A 21,472-nucleotide genomic window follows, 5' to 3' on the forward strand; every position below is an offset into this window, starting at 1 on the left:
AATGGTTGAGTTTCAGACAAGAAACCTGTGTTGGTTAGAACAATAAGAATGCATCAATTTACCTGTGAAATAAGTGTTACACCAACAGGCTGTGTGTTAAAGCAATGACAGCGTCTGTTCAATTTATATGAAAGACTGTGAAATGTGTGGTTAGGTTTTTACTGCTCGTAGATGTTCAACAGTGAATTACCGTAGCAGTGTGTGGATATTTGGCTGCAAACTATTAATGAGGCCTATCGAAAGTTAAACAATAGTGCACTGGCCATATAACTGTGTATTATTGGGGGGTTGTGAACAGTGAAACGCAACTGTGCACCTGTTGGATACATCATTTAACCCTCCTAATACCGTGAGGTCTATAATGACCCCAGGCCGTAATTTTCTGTAAAATATACCTATTTCCTATTCCTAAAATTATGAAAAATTCAGACTTTTCCTGAATTAAGTAAGTATTAAGTAAGAATTAAGTATTAATGAGGCCTATCAAAGTTAAACAATAGTGCACTGGTCATATAACTGTGTATTATTAGGGGGTTGTGAACAGTGAAACGCAACTGTGCACCTGTTGGATACATCATTTAACCCTCCTAATACCGTGAGGTCTATAACGACCCCAGGCCATAATTTTCTGTAAAATATACCTATTTCCTATTCCTAAAATTATGAAAAATTCAGACTTTTCCTGAATTAAGTAATGGGTTCGTAATATATTAATATAACTTTTTGAAAATATTTAGTTTTGCAGAAAATCAAGAGAGAACCACTGAATACCATTGGGGTTATATGCGACCCCATTTCTCTCTTGCGGTATTATTACCCAATAATGCTGCATTGAATCTTTAACTGATGCTGTATTTCCTTTGTTTTATTCCTGTAAATATTGTTGTAACATGTGATTGTTGCCAATACTTTATAAGCCGACAGTTATTTGTTCCATACAAGTGGAGACTACTATTGTAAGTTTTGCATTTAGTGGAAAATGTCTCTTCACCTTTCCGAAGACGAAGTGCTTGGAATATTACTGCAGGATATCCTCTATCTGGAGAATCAAATAGTGATATCAGCGATATAGTTTCTGATGTCTCATGCAGCGATGGAGAAACTGACGTCTTAGGAGACAATATTCCTCAGTCAGAAGAAAGTTCAGAAGAAGATTTGGACAGCACAGATGTCCAGCCTGCACAGGAAGTGACACATATTTCTGACTGTTACATGTAAGTACACATCGTATTTTTGTAAATGTGCGTTAGGGTCTAGCGCCAAGATATACCCTTTATATTTTTAAATTTTGAGTAGGTCTTTAAAAAAAAAAGGGGGGGGGGGAATTGTGGCCTAAACACGAGAAGAGCTTGTGGAAGAGAAGAGAGATGGAGCATAATGCCAGGTCCAACAAAATTCGCAGTGAAAAATGTAGACACCATAGAATCAGCTTTTCAGTTGTTTCTTACGAGAAACATTGTTGATATAGTTCTAAAGTGGACTAACAAAGAGGGTAGTCTTGTTTACGGTAGTAATGGAAACCAGTAGATGCCATTGAAGTGAAGTGCTTTATCAGTGTCCTGATCCTAGCAGGTGCTTAAAAGGCCCATAATGAAGCAGTTACACTTCTGTGAAACAAATAGGATGGTAGATCCATTTTTAGTGAAGCAATGGCTAGAAATCGCTTTACGCAAATTTCAAGGTGCATCCGATTTGATGACGCAGATGTGAGACGTCACAACCCTGCTCTAGACAAGCTGGCTCCCATTAGAGAAATATCTGAAATGTGGGTACACACATTTCAAGAAGCATATGTTCCTCACAGGAACGTAGCAGTTGATGAACAAAGTGTGGCATTTCGTGGTAATGTCCATTTCGGCCAAATATTCCTTCAAAACCAGGAAAATATGGGTTGAAATTATGGGCTGTATGTGATAGTGCAACGTCTTGCATTCTCAATCTCCAAGTTTACACTGGTCGACAAGAAAATGAATCTCGTGAAGTTGGTCAAGGCAAGAGAGTTGCTTTAGTTATGGTGAAAGGTTTATAAAACAGTGGCAGAAATGTAACAACTGACAATTTTTTCACTAGCCTTAGTTTGGTGAGAGAACTTCTGAAAATCAGTCTCACACACTTAGGAACAATTAGAAAAAATAAAGGAGAACTACCACAAGATTTCACTCAGACCAAAGGTCGAGTCAAATATTCATCTATTTTTGGATTCCAAGAGCATCCTTCAATTGTTTAATATTGTCGGAAAAGGGGAAAAGTTGTAACTTTGCTCAGTACAACGCATTCAAGGAAGGAAGTGGAAGATCGTGAAGAATGCAACCCAGGAATGATTGCGGATTATAATAAAACAAAATCAGGAGTAGATACCATGGACAAGCTGGTTAGAACGTACACTACAAAGAGGATGAGCAGAAGGTGGCCAATGGTATTATTTTACAACATGACTGACATCAGTGCACTGAATGCATTTATCATATGGCTACATCTTACACCAGACTGAGCAGAAAGGACCAACTACAAGAGACGGGCATTTCTCATAGAACTAGGAAAGCAGCTCGTCAGAAGAAAGCCAGACAAAATTATTTCCCCAGTACTTCCACCAACAGTACAGACAATAAAAGAGGAAGGTATCTGTTCTGTAAAAGGTCTGAGGATAGAAAATTCACCGGTAAATGTTCAAAATGTGGATGTTTTGTGTGTAAAAACCACTCTGCAATTTATTGCTTTAAGTGTAATGCGTCATAAATGTCGATTTGGAATTTAATCAAAAATGTTCGTAGTTTCATGAGAATAGTTTGTAAATTTTACGGAAATAAATAATTTAAAAAAATATGCATTTTAATTTAATGTAATGTCACTGAAATCATGTTTTAGATTGTAGAAAAAATAAGGAATGTGATTTTATTCTACCATTATTAAAACTATCCTTAATAAAAAACAAATTCCGATGGGGTCACTAAAGACCCCAATGGTACTCAGTGTAACAAAAAATACTCGTTATTAGAAGGGTTAAAGAAGTCAGTTTTGAACTTCACCCCCCCCCCCCTCCCCATTTTTTAGCCAGTATCACAACACAGTACGTCGACACCAAGGATATTCAATGATGAAATAAAGCAGATGAACGTCACACAGGCAAGGACAAAAATGCCGCTAGAAATAACGGACGTGGTAGAGAAGTGTATTTGAAAGTTTTCAATGGACACTGTAGGTCACTTAAATGCGTGAAGCACAGGTAAGAGATACATGTTGACATTCCAAGACAAGTAAGTTTACATTAGTCATAACAACAGAATGTCAAGACGCTGAGGTAGTGGCAGAAGTGTTTGCAGGACACACAATTTTAAGATATGACATTTTGTCAGTGCTTCTATTTAAGCGATCTTCTCAAGAGTGTTTGTAAATTGTTGCATATTAGTAAGATGCTGCTAAGGCTTACAACCCAGAGTCAAATGGAGCATTGGAGAGGAGTCGCCATACATTGATAACGTATCTGAGGCACTTTGTGACAAGAGAGCAAAATACATGGGTCAAGTGGGTCTCATATGCAATTTTCGTATACAACAACACCACATAGCTGTACAGACTACACGACATTTGAACTGAGATATGGCAGAAAGGTAAATATCCCAGGAACATTGCAAATGAGAATGCGCAAAGATAAGTTACGAATTTGAGCCAAATATGAGTAGGCAAAGCTAAAGTAGACAATAAATAATACATAATAAAAGGGCTAAGAAGAAACAGTATGATAGTTAACAAAACCCAAAAGAATTCTAGGTAGGTGATAAAGTGTTGCTGTACGATGAAACAGTTAGAGGTGGAGACATACAACACTAGATTCAGTTGCGAGGACAATATGAAGTAGTTGGAACAGACACGCCAAATGTCACAAAATTAAGAAGAAATAAAGAAACCAAGGTCCATGCAACCAGATTAAAACAATACTTGCAATTTCAGGTATGACACAACAAGCAGGAAGAATACTACTACTACAAGCAAAAAACTGGTGATTTCTCAAACTGGGGAACAATCAAGAATGGGGTGCCGCAAGGTTCGGTTTTGGGTCCTCTGCTGTTCTTAATATATATTAATGACTTGCCATTCTATATTCACGAAGATGCAAAGCTGGTACTTTTTGCTGATGATAGAAGTATAGCTATCACAGCCAACAGTCAAGAATTAACTGGAGAAATTGTAAATGATGTTTTTCAGAAAATCATTAAGTGGTTCTCTGCAAATGGGCTCTCATTAAACTTTGACAAAACACAGTATATACAGTTCCACACAGTAAATGGAATGACAGCATTAATAAATATACACTTTGATCAGAAATCGGTAGTTAAAGTACTCATTGGTGAGGGGTTGAACTGGAAAAAACACACTGAGGATCTGCTGAAACGTTTGAGTTCAGTTACTTACGCTATTAGGGTCATTGCAAATTTTGGTGATATACATCTGAGTAAATTAGCTTACCACACCTATTTTCATTCTCTGCTTTCGTATGGCATCATATTCTGGGGTAACTCATCACTGAGTAAAAGAGTGTTCATTGCACAAAAGCGTGTAATCAGAATAATTGTTGGAGCTCATCCAAGATCATCCTGATTTACAGAGCTAGAAATCTTTGCTGTAGCCTCACAATATATATATCCACTTATGAAATTTGTTGTTAACAATCCGAACGAATTCAAAAGTAATAGTAGTGTACATGGCTACAACACTAGGAGAAAGAATGATCTTCACTACTCAAGGTTAAATCTAACTTTGGCTCAGAAGGGGGTAAATTATGCTGCCACAAAAGTCTTTGGTCCCTTGCCTAATAACATCAAAAGTCTGACAGATAGCCACATAGCATTTAAAAGGAATTAAAAGAATTTCTTAATGGCAACTCCTTCTACTCATTAGATGAATTTTTGGATATAGTAAGTGGGTAATATCCCTACACACACACACACACACACACACACACACACACACACACACACAAAAATATTGGGTGTCATGTAATATGTCATGTAATATTTTGTGTAATGTAATATCTTGTAAAGAAACCTTTTATTAACCGACACATTCGATATCATTATGAAGTGTCGTATTCATGACCTATGGAACAAGTACTAATCTAATCTAATATAAGCAATCGAAGCAAGAACTAAACCACTGACAATGGATTACAAAGTTTGAAAAATAGATGTCTTCAGGATTGTACTATGATAATATAGAAGAAGTGAAAATATACAGTACCACATGGATGGTTATAAGATACATAAATTTAGATGCTATAACTGAACATTTTCAGAAGGCTGAATGATGTGACAGGCTAGCAGTACAGAAAAGTAGGGACACATCAAAAGAACTCTATGGGGCTTAATAGAATGTTGTTTGCTAGGCCAACAGGTGCACATCCTTGGAAAAGATAATAGAGTTACGAAGGACAGTGAGTCAGTTAACAAGACATGACACAAGAAGAAACTTCACTGGTGAGTTAAGCAAAACACAATTTGAGAACACTAGATGAGGCTGATACTATGCATGACAAGGAAGATGGAGAAGAATTTCACAGATCTTTTGAGGTTAACTAAAGAACAAGTGGCAGCAGTAAGAGCCACATTATCTGGGATAAACAGAACAGTAAGCATGATAAAAGAAAATAAGTACACACTAAAATTTGCGATGGAAATATTAGAAAGATTTATTAAGGTATATGTTAAAGAGGCAGACATAGGATTTAAATGGGTTGCCATGCTTGTAACTGTATGTGACAGTACTGAAACTAGCAGATGTGTTCAACAATATAGAATCAGAGCATGAACAAATGATAAATGCTATAGTCACTTCACACTGCAGACTCACATCATAAACCCAATACAAATTGTGGAATTCCTCTAAGTGATGAAATGAGAGATGTAAGGTTCCCTGTGTCTCTAGCCCAATCTTTGGGCTACCTCTTATTAATGTTAATCAGATTATGTGACTCATGTCCCCTCAGTAGCTAGTAACATGTTTACCTTATACAGAATGTTCCCTGTGCCACAAGAAATCCCTCAGTCAGAAAGAAAGTATATTTTCCTTCAGACAGAAAAGGAGTACCTACTCACAGACAAACCTAAAAGGCACCAAATTAATGACAGAGCAATTAGATGGTAAGAATCTAAATAAGAACAGTGAATTTGTAGGCAAACATTTGCTCTATTATCTAGTTTTGATCACGAATGTGTGGGGGAAAGTTGCTTCAGCAAACAAGTATAATGTCAGAGGACTGTGAAAAACAGAATTATAGTATTGTAGCAAAGTATCTGGACACCTTTAAATAACAGTTAGTGGTTATACATAGTTGCTAAGGAAGGAGGTCTGATAGTTTTGTGTGGGAAGCAAGCACCATGAGATGTAGTACTAAGAGGAGTTGGAAAAACAAGTTTCTACAGTAAATGGTACAAGATTGGTTGGTTTGTGGGATTTAAAGGGACCAGACTGCGATGGTCATCGGTCCCTTTTTCCAAAAAATTAAAACCGCCCAAAGAGAATAAAAAACGAACAGCAGGAAAGACGTCAGACGACACAGGACGAGAAAGACTCCGACAGAGATCAGACAAAACAAAGTAAAACACACAGAGTGTGACGGTGGTTGGCCCACCATAGAGAAAAAAAGAGGAAAAGCCAACCACCAAGAACACATTAAAAACTCAGTTTAAAATCAGAGGCTAGAAGCCAGAATCAATGCTAAAAAAACACACTCAGATTAAACTATAAAAACCCCCTGCCCGAATAAAATGCAAAACTAAGCCCACCATGGCAGAGTCATCTAGTAAAAGGGCAGGGAGCGTGTCAGGCAGTGCGAACGTCTGCCTGAGCACAGCTAAAAGCGGACACTCCAGTAAAATGTGCACCACAGATAAAACGGAGCCGCAGCGACACAGAGGCGGGTCCTCACGGCGCAATAAGTGGCCGTGTGTCAGCCGAGTGTGCCCAATGCGCAGCCGGCAGACAACAACAGACTCCTTGCGAGAGACCCGCAAGGAGGAGCGCCACACACCGGTAGCCCCCTTGATGGCCCAAAGTTTGTTGCGTGAAGGCAGGGCGCGCCAATCAGTGTCCCAAAGGTCCAGAATTTTGCGGCGTAGGAATGCTCGCAAATCTGTCTCTGGGAGGCCAACGTCCAGAAATGGTGCACTAGTCGCTTCTTTCGCCAGCCGGTCAACATTCTCGTTGCCGGGGATCCCAACATGGCCTGGGGTCCACACGAAGACCGCAGAGCGGCCGCAACGCGCAAGAGTATGCAGGGACTCATGGATAGCCATCACCAGACGGGAACGAGGAAAACACTGGTCGAGAGCTCGTAAACTGCTCAGGGAATCGCTACAGATAACGAAGGACTCACCTGAGCAGGAGCGGATATACTCTAGGGCTCGAAAGATGGCGACCAGCTCCGCAGTGTAAACGCTGCAGCCAGCCGGCAAGGAACGTTGTTCGGAATGGTCCCCTAGAGTGAGCGCATAACAAACTCGACCAGCAACCATTGAGCCGTCGGTGTAAACAATGCCAGAGCCCTGATACGTGGCCAGGATGGAATAAAAGCGGTGGCGGAAGGCCTCTGGAAGGACTGAGTCCTTCGGGCACTGTGCCAAGTCGAGCCGAAGGCAAGGGCGACGAACACACCATGGGGGTGTATGCAAAGTAGCCCGGAAAGGAGGTGGAACAGTGAAAACCTGAAGCCCAGAGAGAAGCTCTTTGACGCGGACCGCTATTGTACAACCAGAGCAGGGCCGACGTTCTGGCAGACGGACGACCGATCGCGGGAACAGGAGACGATAGTTAGGATGCCCGGGCGAGCTTAGAACATGGGCAGCATAAGCGGCCAGCAAACGTTGGCGTCGGAACCGCAGTGGAGGTACACCTGCCTCCACTAGTACGCTGTCTACAGGGCTGGTGCGGAAAGCACCAGTGGCAAGGCGTATCCCGCTGTGGAGAATTGGGTCCAGCACCCGTAACGCAGATGGGGATGCTGAGCCATAAGCCAGGCTCCCATAATCCAGGCGGGACTGGATTAACGCCTGGTAGAGCCGTAACAGGGTAGAGCGGTCGGCGCCCCAGCGGGTGTGGCTCAAACATCGCAGAGCATTGAGATGCCGCCAACACGCCTGTTTGAGCTGGCAGATATGAGGCAGCCAAGTCAACCGGGCATCGAAAACCACCCCCAAAAACCTGTGGGTCTCCACCACAGCAAGCAGTTCGTCGGCAAGATAAAGCCGCGGCTCAGGATGGACTGTTCGGCGCCGGCAGAAATGCATAACGCGGGTCTTGGCTGCCGAAAACTGAAACCCATGCGCTACAGCCCAAGACTGCGCCTTACGGATAGCGCCCTGTAGCTGACGTTCAACAGCTGCAATGCCAGTAGAGCTGTAGTGAAGGCAAAAGTCGTCAGCATACAGGGAAGCGGAGACAGAAGTTCCCATGGCCGCAGCAAGCCCGTTAATGGCTATTAAAAACAGACAGACACTTAAAACAGAACCCTGTGGCACACCGTTCTCCTGGACGTGGGAGGAACTATACGAGGCCGCGACTTGCACGCGGAAGGTACGACACGACAGAAAATTGCGGATAAAAATCGGCAGAGGACCACGAAGACCCCATCCATGAAGCGTAGAAAGGATGTGATGACGCCATGTCGTATCGTACGCCTTCCGCATGTCGAAAAAGACAGCGACCAGGTGCTGACGGCGGGCAAAGGCAGTACGGATGGCCGACTCCAGGCTCACCAGATTGTCGGTGGCGGAGCGGCCTTTACGGAACCCACCCTGAGACGGAGCCAGAAGGCCCCGAGACTCCAGTACCCAATTCAAGCGCCGGCTCACCATCCGTTCAAGCAACTTGCAAAGAACGTTGGTGAGGCTAATGGGACGGTAGCTGTCCACCTCCAGAGGGTTCTTTCCAGGTTTCAAAACGGGGATGACAATGCCTTCCCGCCATTGCGACGGAAACTCCCCCTCGACCCAAAGACGGTTGTAAAGATCGAGAAGGCGCCGCTGGCAGTCCACTGAAAGGTGTTTCTGTGGTGTCACCGCTAGACACCACACTTGCTAGGTGGTAACTTAAATCGGCCGCGGTCCTGTAGTACAGGTCGGACCCGCGTGTCGCCACTGTGGGATCGCAAACCTAGCGCCACCACAAGGCAGGTCTCGAGAGACTGAGGAGACCTCGCCCCAGTTGTACGGACGACATTGCTTGCGACTAGACCTACCAAGTCTTTCCTCTCATTTGCCGAGAGACAGATAGAATAGCCTTCAGCTTAGTCCATAGCTACTACCTAGCAAGGCGCCATTTGTATCAGTGCTTATAGCGTACTAATATTCAAGAGAGATGTATTCCAGCAAGAGAATAAAGTTAAGTATTATAAAACTACGTACTTTTCTTTAGTGCATTAATAAGTCTCCTGTTCCAGTACTTCAAGCCCGTCTGCGTTAGTTTAGCGTGCACCTAGCTACCTCATTGTGTCTATGCTGTATGAACTAGACACAACAGTTTCAGCATCTGACAGTGGATGCCATCTGGCCCAGGAGCGGTATCAGGGCAAGCAGCTAGGGCACTGCGAAATTCCCACTCACTAAATGGAGCATTGTAAGATTCTAGGTGGTTGGTGCGAAACGAAAGGCTCCGACGTTCCATCCGCTCTTTAATGGAGCGGAAGGCCTGGGGGTAATTCGCAGAAGCGGAACTCATAGCAAAATGCTCTGCTAAGCGATTTGCAATGACGTCAGAGTCAGTACAAACTGCTCCATTCAGTGAGAGCGCAGGGACGCTGACAGGTGGCCGACAGCCGTAGACGCGTCGAATCTTGGCCCAGACCTGCGATGGAGTGACATGGAGGCCAATGGTGGACACATACCGCTCCCAGCACTCCTTCTTGCCTTGGCGGATAAGGAGGCGGGCCCGCGCACGCAGCCGTTTGAAGGCGATAAGGTGGTCTATGGAGGGATGTCGCTTGTGACGCTGGAGCGCCCGCCGACGATCTTTAATCGCTTCAGCGATCTCAGGCGACCACCAAGGCACAGCCTTCCGCCGAGGGGACCCAGAAGAACGGGGAATGGCAGATTCGGCGGCAGTAACGATGCCGGTGGTGACCGATTGAACCACCGCATCAATGTCATCAGTAGAGAGAGGCTCAAAAGCGGCAGTGGAGGAGAACAAGTCCCAGTCAGCCTTATTCATAGCCCATCTGCTAGGGCGCCCAGAAGAGTGGCGCTGTGGTAGTGACAAAAAGATCGGAAAGTGGTCACTACCACACAGGTCGTCATGCACACTCCATTGGACAGACGGTAAGAGGCTATGGCTACAGATTGAAAGGTCAATGGCGGAGTAGGTGCCATGCGCCACACTGAAGTGTGTGAAGGCACCATCATTTAACAGCGAGAGATCGAGCTGCGACAAGAAATGCTCAACGATGGCGCCTCGACCTGTTGCCACTGACCCACCCCACAGAGGGTTATGGGCGTTGAAGTCGCCCAATAGCAAGAAAGGTGGCGGCAATTGGGCGACCAGTGCAGCCAGGACATGCTGCGAGACATCACCATCCGGTGGAATGTAAACACTGTAGACGGTAACAGCCTGTGGCGTCCACACGCGTACAGTGACAGCCTCTAAAGGCGTCTGGAGAGGGACAGACTCACTGTGCAGAGTGTGAAGGACATATATGCAGACGCCAACAGACACGCTTTCATAAGCTGCTCGGTTCTTATAATAACCCCGATAGCCACGGAGGGCGGGGGTTCGCATTGCTGGAAACCAAGTTTCCTGGAGAGCAATGCAGAAGAAAGGGTGAAGGCTGATAAGTTGGCGGAGCTCAGCTAGATGGTGGAAGAAACCGCTGCAGTTCCACTGGAGGATGGTATTGGCCATTGCGGAGAAAGGCGTGACGGGACTGGGAAGGCAGATTACGCCGCTGGGTCACCTGCCACATCCGATGGAGCACCCGTGCAAGTGCTATCCATTGCATCTGAGGGATCGGCGAGATCGAAGTCCTCAGCGGACGCAAGGATCTCCACCTCATCCTCAGATGCAGAGCTTTTATGTAGCGGTGGAGTAGGTGCCACCGCAGGTGTCTTGGACTTACGGGTCTTCAGAGTCGTTTTCTCTCGCTGTTCCTTTGGTTGCCATTGGTGAGAGGGCTTATTGGAGTCAGTCTCTGGGACCGAAGTGGAACGCGAAGCCCGTCAACCAGCGACCTGTGGCTGCTTCAGCCACTGGCTGGTGTCTGCTGTGCCGCTGGTAGGAACCTGGGAAGGGAGTGACCCAAGGGATCCCTTCCGAGCGAGAGAAGCCGAAGAAGACTTACGCTTCTCCGGCTGAGAAGGGGGGACTGGTATCCCCGATGGTTTAGTGGGTGCTGCTCCCGAGGTAGATGGTGTGGGAGCAACAGCAAGAGAAGGGGCCCCCATTGTCAAGGGGGCAGGTGAGGTCCTCTGATTCTGAGAGCTGACTGTATATCTTGCAGCTGAAGGAGATGGAGCAGGAGTGACAGTGGAGGCATAAGATGACATCATGCGCACGGGATGTAGCCGTTCAAATTTCCGCTTAGCCTCAGTGTAAGTCAGTCGGTCCAGGGTCTTATATTCCATGATTTTGCGTTCTTTCTGTAAGACACTACAGTCCGGCGAGCAAGGGGAATGAGGCTCTCCACAGTTGACACAGACGGGAGGCGGAGCACATGGAGTATCGGGATGAGATGGGCGTCCACAATCTCGACATGTGAGGCTAGATGTACAGCGAGAGGACATGTGACCGAACTTCCAGCACTTAAAGCACCGCATCGGGGGAGGGATATAGGGTTTGACGTCACACCGGTAGACCATCACCTTGACCTTCTCTGGTAAGATATCACCTTCGAAGGCCAAGATGAAGGCACCGGTAGCTACCTGATTGTCCCTCGGACCCCGATGAACACGCCGGACGAAATGTACACCTCGTCGCTCTAAGTTGGCGCGCAGCTCGTCATCGGACTGTAAAAGGAGACTGCGGTGAAAAATAATTCCCTGAACCATATTTAAGCTTTTATGGGGGGTGATAGTGACAGAAACATCCCCAACTTCGTACAAGCGAGCAAGGCTCGTGACTGGGCAGAGGATGCCGTTTTTATTAAGACTGATCCTGACCGCATCTTGGACAAGCCCTCCACCTCCCCGAACTTGTTCTCTAAATGTTCGACAAAGAACTGAGGCTTCACAGACACAAACGATTCCCCGTCAGCTCTGGTACAGACGAGATACCGGGGCGAATACCTGTCGCTCTCATTCATAGCCTTTCGTTCCTCCCATGGTGTGGCCAGGGAGGGGAACGATTTGGGGTCATACACATTAGCCTTAAAGTGAGCTTTGGAACGCTTAGAGACTGCTGACGGCTGGCCGCCAGCGAGAGATGATGTACCACGCTTCATTGCGGGTCATCCGCCCTGATGCCACCTACTCCGACCAAGGGCCCTACACACGGGCGCCACCCAGCCACAGCAAATGCCACCTGGCAGGATGGCCATTGCCGGGAGTCCCGATGCCCCAGGGAGATGGGCATCTACTCCTTGGCATACGTGGGGATGTTACGGCGCAGGCATCAGTAGAGCGATCCCTGTGTTGTCAGGGGGCTACAACCAAGAGGGTACATGGCGACCCCACCACAACGGACTGGCTACCGTGCTGGATCTTAGGTGCAAAACTGTCAAGGTCATCGTCGCAGATAAAAGAAACACTGCAGAGTGCAGCGTGGTAAGCGCCCAAGAGATCGAAAACGAGCGGGACACAATTGCAACGACGAGAAAGCCGGCTAAAGGTCTAATTGCACGACGGATACAGTGCACCATGTAAGGCGCCCTTCCCCAATTGGCTTGCTCTTCGGAATAATTTAGAAAGATGGAGGTCAAACCCGAGAGGGGACCTGCACATAAGGCCGAAACAGTTGAGACTCCTTTTAGTCGCCTCTTACGACAGGCAGGAATACCGCGGGCCTATTCTAACCCCCGAACCCGCAGGGGGGAAATGGTACAAGAGCCTTCATACAGACAAACCGAACAATGTGCATCAACACAACTAAAAACGATGTAACACCACAAATATAATTGGAGCTTGGTTGTTGAATAAGGAAAACAAACATTTCTTTGCTAAAATTAGAGTTACCTTCAGATCATGTGGTCACACAGCTAAATCAATTACGAATTGCTGGAAAACATCTAAATGATTTACATCATATGAGTAATGAACAGCACGAAAGAATGACACACGAAGTATCTGATATACTATTCTGTCACTACAGTTGTGATCGTAACCTTAATTATACTCGTTATATTAACCTGTCACAGCAGACACTGTAAATGTTGTATAGAATGTTTTCGACTTACATGGAATCACTTTGATGACAATTGTTGCGGTAAAATATTTTTAAGAACAGCTATCATATGAGGTCTATTAAAAAAATTCTGGAACTTCGTCCACAAATTTTTTACACTATATTTTACTTATTGTGGTCTCTTCTGAAATACTCTCCTCCACAATTGATATATGGCTCCCAAAGCCGTTTCCACTTCTGGAAGCAGTCTTTGGATGCCTCTTGCTGGATCTGGATCGCATGAAGCGCCATCTGTGAATTTCCTTTTATTTTGTCTATCGTTGCAAATCTTCATTCTTCAACGGAGTTTTCAACTTTAAAAATAAAGATAAGTCCAAAGGGATCAGATCTGGAGAGTAGGGAGGATGAGGCAGCATGGTGATTTCTCTTTTTGTGCAATAGTCACTAATGTGCAGGTATGTTATCGTGATGCAAGACCCACGAATTGTCTCGCCACATTTCAGGCCGTTTCTTCTCACACGCATCGGAACATGTTCCGATAGTACCACTGACTAACAGTTAGCCACTGTGGCAAGAATACTTAATGAACTAATACTCCAAGTCGAAGGAAACTATCAGCATGGCTTTGATATTTGACCTGACCTGACCTGACAAGCTTTTTTTGGTCTTCGAGAACCTTTACCGACCCGCTGTGAAGACTGAACTTTGGTCTCAACACCATAACGATAGACCCACACCTCATCACCAGTTACAATTCTCGTAAGGAACATTTCGTTCTCAGTTGTGATATGCAAAAGCTCCTCAGAGATTGCGAGGCAGATGTATTTCTGATCTTGACTCGAGCTGTTGGATGAAGCCGGCGGCAACATGATGCATTCCAAGATGCTGTGTCAAGATTTTATTACATGATCCAACTGAAATGTTACAGTCTTCTGCAATCTCTTGGACAGTCAGTCTTCAATTGGCATGCACAATTTGTTGATGCTCCTGACATTAGCGTTATCGGTAGATGTCAAAGGGCATCCTGAACGAGGGGCATCTAACTTCTGTCTGGCCATTTTTAAATTGTGTGAAACATTCATAACACTGAGTATGGCTTAAACTCTCATCACCAAAGGCTTCCGCACCATTTGGTATGTCTCCGTAAAGGTTTTTCGAGTTTCACACAAAATTTAATGCAGATACGTTGCCTCTCTAACTCTGCTATCTCAAAACTCGCAAACTGTGCAATATGATGTTCTACTGAATACAGCATTGAACAATAACCAACATACAACAATGAAACTTCCGGCAGTTACACATTAAACACAGGCATGCACAAGGATGCCAACCACATTTCACTCCAACACACCACTGGTGCGAAATTATGAATGTTCCAGAATTTTTTGAACAGATCTTGTAAATCAATGTGCGGAAAATCCAATGATATGAAGACCTCTTACTAGTACTCCTCGGAAATAGTAATATAAGAAAAGAATTCCAAATGAGCAAGAAGACAAGGTACATGTCAGAAACATATGACAAACATAGGAAAGGAGAACTTATATTCTGTTATTGTAAATGAAAATAAAATGAAAATTGCTTATTCTAAAAGAATACACGAGGAATTAGAATATAACTGACTATGTATGCAAGATCTTACTGTAAAAGAAACATTGTAAGGATGAATAAAGGTTTTAATTGATGCTACTCTGAGGAGTAATGTCAATTACATTGGCAGGGGATATGTCTTGTATCCACAGAAATGACACCCAAGTCTTAACAGTTAATAACAGGGAAACTTCAACAGCACATCAAGGGAAAAGTTACAAGGCAGGCAAAGCATGCAGGCCATATTGAGCACCAGATCACAACAGGCTTACGTGGAATGTCAGATGCTTCAAGTCATGTAGAAGAAAATCTTTTTCTGTCAGTGGTGGCATAGAGAATGCCAGCTGCACTTATGAAATAATGCTGTAAGCCATGAATATCATTTCAGAGTGGGAGTAAGAGAGGGATAAAGAGGAGAGTCTCTGGAAGGGACACACATACATCATTAAGAGCCTACAGCATGACAAATTTACATCAGACCCCTCCCTCCCTCCAAGCAGCTTCTAAAAAAGAATGCATAATCAGAGCCAATGAGATGGCTAAGAACCTTCAACATTATGCCAAGTCAGGGACTGGTGGTAGCAATGGGGAAGTTGATTAAAACTTGGATGCTCCAAAGGAAGAGTCACAGCAGTTACAGCAGAATGGAGTAGAGGATAGATAAGACAGGCAGGTCCTAGTGGAAGTGAAGAGATAGCAGTACTGGCAGAAACAGATGAAGTTTTTGGTGAGCAGGACTGAGCACAGTTATCTGCAGTAGCACAGAACAGTAGATGGAGTTCTAGCTGGGTAGCTGAGGACATCTGTGTGCTGTGTTGTGGGTGCAGATTCTGTTAGTACAGACAGGTTCTTTTAATTGAAGGAACAGTGCTAGTTAGTCAGTGTCTCTATGTAATGTCTTGGTCTTTAGTGGATACAACTCATTTAGTGCAAATGTATACTAGGTCGAAGTCACAAGTTTTAAAACACTCACTGTGTTCATCATTCAGTGCAAATTCCAATCCTTAGCTTTTGTAATAATGGAATTTTATCAACACAGTCAGTTCAAGACTCCCTCTCACTTAACACCAACTGACTATTTCCCTTTCTCCCCGAAATCTGTTGCCCAATCCCAAACAACACACTCATTTGGCAAGTGCTTCAATTTTACATAAATAAGTTTTAAAATGATTGTATTCTCAGCAAAAGTTGGGATAAACACACACACACACACACACACACACACACAAATGAAACACGTAATGTGAGCCACATACCTGTGCCGCAGTTTTCCCTATGCTCATGCCAAGATCAGTGTTTACAACAAATACCATTTTACAGCCTTCTGATATATGGTATACTCTAGACAGAAATGGGTCAATCTTATCTTGCTTTGCAAATGCATAATCAGCAGCAAAAACGACTGATGAGTTTCCAGTGTTCCTCAGTGCCTGCATTAACATAGTTAACACATTATTTTAGAAAAAATGCTAATATTAAACAATGACAATCACTTTATATTTTAGTAAGACCTAAGATTATCCTCACATACTTATTTATTTTCTATGGTAACAGACAACCCTTTTCAAATTTTCTTAAAATGGGTTACAGACCCATCTCATTGAATATCAGTTTCTGAAACGATTCAAAATGCGCATTTTCGAAAGAGAAATGAAGAACATTAAAACGAGTTATTCAGCCATTAAATCAACACTAGATTTTCACCCAGGAAAATAAGAAAGAGCTATCAATTAAACTACACTCAAACATAAGCAGGCATCATTAGGGCCTGTTGTTGTTAATGCTGATGTTGTTGTCTTCAGTCCGACAACTGGTTTGAAGCAGCTCTTCACACTACTCTATCCTGTGCAAGCCTTATCAACTGAACCTTTCCGTTAATCAAGTTATGCCAGAATTTTTTTCTTTTTTCTCCCAAATTCTACTCAATACCTACCCATTAGTTATGTGATCTACCAATCTAATCTTCAGCTTTCTTCTGTAGCACCACACTTCAAAAGCTTCTATTCTCTTCTTGTCTCAACTGTTTACCATCCGTGTTGCATTCCATATAAGGCTACACTTCACACAAATACCTTCAGAAAAGTCTTCCCAACACTTAAATATACGATGAGGTGACAAAAGTCATGGGATACATCCTAATATTGTGTCAGACCACCTTTTGGCCAGTGTAGTGCAGCAACTCGACATGGAATGGGTTTAACACATCACTGGAAGCCCTTACAGAAATATTGAACCATACTGCCTCTACAGTAGTGCATAACTGCGTAAGTGTTGTCGGTGCAGGATTTTGTGCACAAACTAATCTCTAATTTATGTCCAATAAATGTTTGATGGGATTCATGTAAGGTGACCTGGATAGCCAAATCATTCATTCAAATTGTCCAGAAAGTTGTTCTAACCAACTGCAAACAACTATGGCCCGGTTACATGGTGCATTGCCGTCCATAAAAATTCAATCATCATTGTTTGTGGATGTGAAGTCCATGAATGGCTCCAAATGGTCTCCAAGAAGCCGAAAATAACCATTTCCAGTCAATGATCGGTTCAGTTGGACAAGAAGACCCAGCCAATACCATGTAAACAAAGCCAACATCATTAGGGAGTAACCAACAGCTTGCACAGTATCTGGTTGACAGTATGGGTACACTGCTTCATGGGGTCTGCATCATACTCAAACCCTGCAATCAGTTCTTACCAACTAAAATCACAATTCATCTAACCAGGCCAAAGTTTTCCAGTCGTCTAGGGTCCAACCGATATGGTCACAAGCCCAGGAGAAGCACTGCACACTCTCGTTGGTCGTTTCCTGCCGTAGCCCATTAACGCCAAATTTTGCCGCAATGTCCCAACAGATACATTTGTTGTATGTTCAACATTGATTTCTGTGGTTATTTCAGGCTTGTTTGTTAGCACTGACAACTACCCACAGGCCGCTGCTCTTGGTCGCTAAACATACGTCGCCACCCTGCACTGTCCATGGTGAGAGGTAATGCTTGAAATTGTATTCTCGGCACACTCTTGATGCTGCGGCTCTTGGATTCCTGAATTCCCCAAGGATTTCCAAAATGGAATGTCCCATGCATTTATCTTCAACTACCGTTCGGCATTCGAAGTCTGGTAATTCCCGTTGTGCGACCATAATCACTTCGGAAGCCTTTTCACATGAACCATTGAAGTACAAATGACAGCTCCACCAATGCACTATCCTTTTATACCTTGTGTATTTGATACTACTGCCATCTGCATTTGTGCATATTGCTATCCCATGACTTGTTACTTCAGTGTAAATTCCCCATTAATAAATTTCTCTTCTTCTGAAAACTTTCTTTCATTGCCAGTTCACTTTTCACATCCTCTGTACTTCAACCACAATCAGTTACTTTGCTGCCCAAATAGCAAACTCATCTACAACTTGTAGTGTCTCTTTACTTAATAAAATATTATCAGCATCACCTGATTCAATTTGGTAGTGTCTCTTTTGTTAATAAAAATTCCTCAGCATCACCTGATTCATTTTGACTATGTTCTTTTACCCTTGTTTTGCTTTTGTTAATGTCCTCCTTTCAAGACACTATCAATTACTTTTAACTGATCTTCCAAGCCCTTTGCTGTCTTTGTCAGGATTACTATGTCATCAGGAAATCTGAAGAGCTTTATTTCTTCTACCTGAACTTTAATGCCTTCCCCAGATTATTTTTCTTTGGTTCCTTTACTGCTTGCTCAATGTACGGATTGAATGATATCAGGGAAATGCTTCAACCCTGTCTCACTCCCTTCTCAACCACTGCTTTCCTTTCATGCCCACTGACTCTTATAACTGCCATTTGGTTTCTGTGCAAGTTGTAAATAACCTTTTGGTGCCTGTGTTTTATCCCTGCTACCTTCAGGATTTCAAGGAGTGTACTCCAGTCAACATTGTCAATAGCTTCCTGTAAGTCTAACATTTCCACACAAATGATGTATCATTTGGCATCCCCCCACCTTCCCCAGACAAGAGTTGCTTATCTCTGAGCTCTTGATAAGACCTTAAAAAGAAATATAAATCTAGTGACCATGAAAACAGATTGCCTGTTCTTTTAAATTAAGTGCTGCAAAGTAATTCCTCTGTAACAGATATAAACTTCTAATTATTATTTCAGTGTTAAATATTACAAGAAGAAACAGTTCATCTCCTTTTCATTCCCGTAATCTTTATAAAGCTTTGACTGTAAGCAGAAAGAACTAGACCTACTGCATTGCCCTAGCTTCAATAAAAATGATAATATAAAATTTCTCTTATTCTATTAGTCTGATAATAGAATTACATAATTAGCAAATTATTCCAATTTAGTTAAAAAAATAGGGACAGAAATACAAAATAGATAATCTTATCTTCTACTTATGTATTAAACATAAGACACAGTTTAATGTGTAAGTTGTTTCACATGATGAAACCTTACCAGCATGTAATCAAATTAAAAAAAAAAAAAAAAACTTCCCTGGGAGTAGTTGAAAATGGGTAAAGATAGTCAATTTTTTTGGTACGCAACACAAAAGAGAAATATGCTATTAACATATTTATGTGAGGACAACACATCAAACCTAAATAGTAAAATATATGTGCTGAAATAGCATTTTATTTATTGTTAAGGTAGGCTTTAGGAGACACTTGAATGCAACTGGATAAGGCCTTAATTGAAAAGTTTACATTTCAAGTGCTTTTATACTAACAAGGGCAATATTGATATCCGAGGCAGTGGTGTCTCCCAACATACATAAACAATTATTTGTTTAGTGGAACGTTTTGGCTTCTATTACCGCATACTTTCACCAATGTCAATTTTGCAACTAGTAATGATACATCCAGTATAGTCGAGTTTTATCACCTCTGGCACCCCAAGCGGCACAGAGGCAGACGGGCAGAGGGAGACAGAGGGGAAGGAGGGGAAGGAGGAGATATACAGTGAACACTAGTCAAATTAAATATGCACTAAATCCACAAAATAACTGTGCTTGTACTAATACTGCTTGGAATGGATTCATAATATGATCAATGCATTTCACAAGCTTGGCTCAGTGATAGTTAAATGACCTATTTAGAATCAATTTTGACTTGCTAAGTATTCATGCAGACTTAAGATCACAGCTAAATGTGACATGGTGCCCCAAACTAAGAAAAGGTCAAATGATTTTTCTTGTGGGCACACGTCAATTAAGCAGTTACTTTAAGCATAGAATAGTACAATTAAAAGTACTGGTAAAAGTCTTGTTAGCACTGCCAAAGTGACTGCCTTTCCCTGAGTACTGAAGACATATTTCCAGTAAAATGAGGATCTGAACCACTTTACCACTGGGATATATGGAGGCAGAGCTCCTTAATGCATCATATCCACTAAGGTGAAATGGATACAACTGGTCAACTGTCTGACAAGATCGGTATGAGACACTCCAGTTTTGTTAGAAGCAGGTTTTGGGCGTTGAAAGTATGCTGCTTTTCAGTTAGTGAGGAGGGAGAAGTATGAGGGTAGTATGTATAATTCAGTAACAGGGACCATTCACCTTTAGCTTTCCTTCCACCAAGGTAATTGCTTTTGTGGATGCTATAATCCTTCGGCAAAAGGTTTCTAAATGTTTGCATTAATGCAATCTATCAGCTTGAAACTGGAGCCTTGTCTGATTCAGATACAAAGCAATGATATCTATTCAGATGTTTCAGATTAATCTTTAGGAATCAGACCTTGATTTGTAAATTTTAAGTAGCTTTAATGCCCAATCATCAGAAATTTTTCCTATGTTTTAATGACATTTGTAAGCCAAATTTATTAACATAACTGCACAGGTGTGGCTCTATGGCTAAGTGTCCGACTAAAAATCTCAAGGATTAGGTTTCAGTTCTGAGTTGGTCCCAGCATGCTGATACCATCTCCAATAGGACCTTACCTAGTAAAGCACTATGGTGCTCAAACCAATTTTTATGCATTTAAATATTTACGAAAAATTCTTTAACACCATGTACATATAGCCAACAAAACTGAATGGAAGTATAAATGCTTTATTGGTTTTTGCACAATACACACACATTATTTTGACATTCTGTGTGCAGAACTACTGTCATAATGTGTATGCACTCTTAGGAAAAGACCATTACTGGAGTTGTGCAGTAACTGGATAGTCCCTTAGGTTTGCTCTTTTTCAAATGTTGTTTCAAAACAGGTATCCCATTATAAGGCTCATTTATCAATTTGTAAGACACAGTAAGTCTTCCAGCCATTGGTATTTGAAGGAAATACGGAAGCGTCCGATCCCGCCCGTCTGCTTTGACCCATGACGTCACAAATATGGCGGAAACAAAAACACACACACTTTCCACAAGAAGCCTAATAACACTAACAGGACAAGCGCGGGAAATGGGGTGTTTTGGGTGGGGGGGCAAACAAAATATAAACAAATTTAGACGCCTTGCGTAGCTACAACGTGTAAGTGAAGACAGCCATGCATGAATACCCACCCACCTCCCCAGGGGTCGTAACCCCTGCAACCCATTGAAGATAAAGATGCTTCAGTAGCTGATTAGTGTTTTTTGTCT

At 42.9% G+C, this 21,472-nt stretch overlaps 1 protein-coding gene across 2 annotated transcripts in view; it reads right to left on the bottom strand.

Annotated features, from left to right (window-relative positions):
* LOC126255239 (probable peptidyl-tRNA hydrolase 2) overlaps positions 1 to 21,472 on the bottom strand; it is a 65,728-nt gene that overhangs the window by 39,378 nt on the left and 4,878 nt on the right. For both annotated transcript variants that reach the window (XR_007546460.1, XM_049955378.1), the window contains exon 2: positions 16,164 to 16,337. Coding sequence is in view for 1 of the 2 variants with exons in the window: in XM_049955378.1 (XP_049811335.1) it covers positions 16,164 to 16,337 (174 nt within the window). In the remaining variant the exon portion in view is untranslated. The remainder of the gene's footprint in view (positions 1 to 16,163; positions 16,338 to 21,472) is intronic.

This window comes from Schistocerca nitens, chromosome 1 (genome assembly GCF_023898315.1).
Source record: "Schistocerca nitens isolate TAMUIC-IGC-003100 chromosome 1, iqSchNite1.1, whole genome shotgun sequence".
Taxonomy (NCBI): domain Eukaryota; kingdom Metazoa; phylum Arthropoda; class Insecta; order Orthoptera; family Acrididae; genus Schistocerca; species Schistocerca nitens.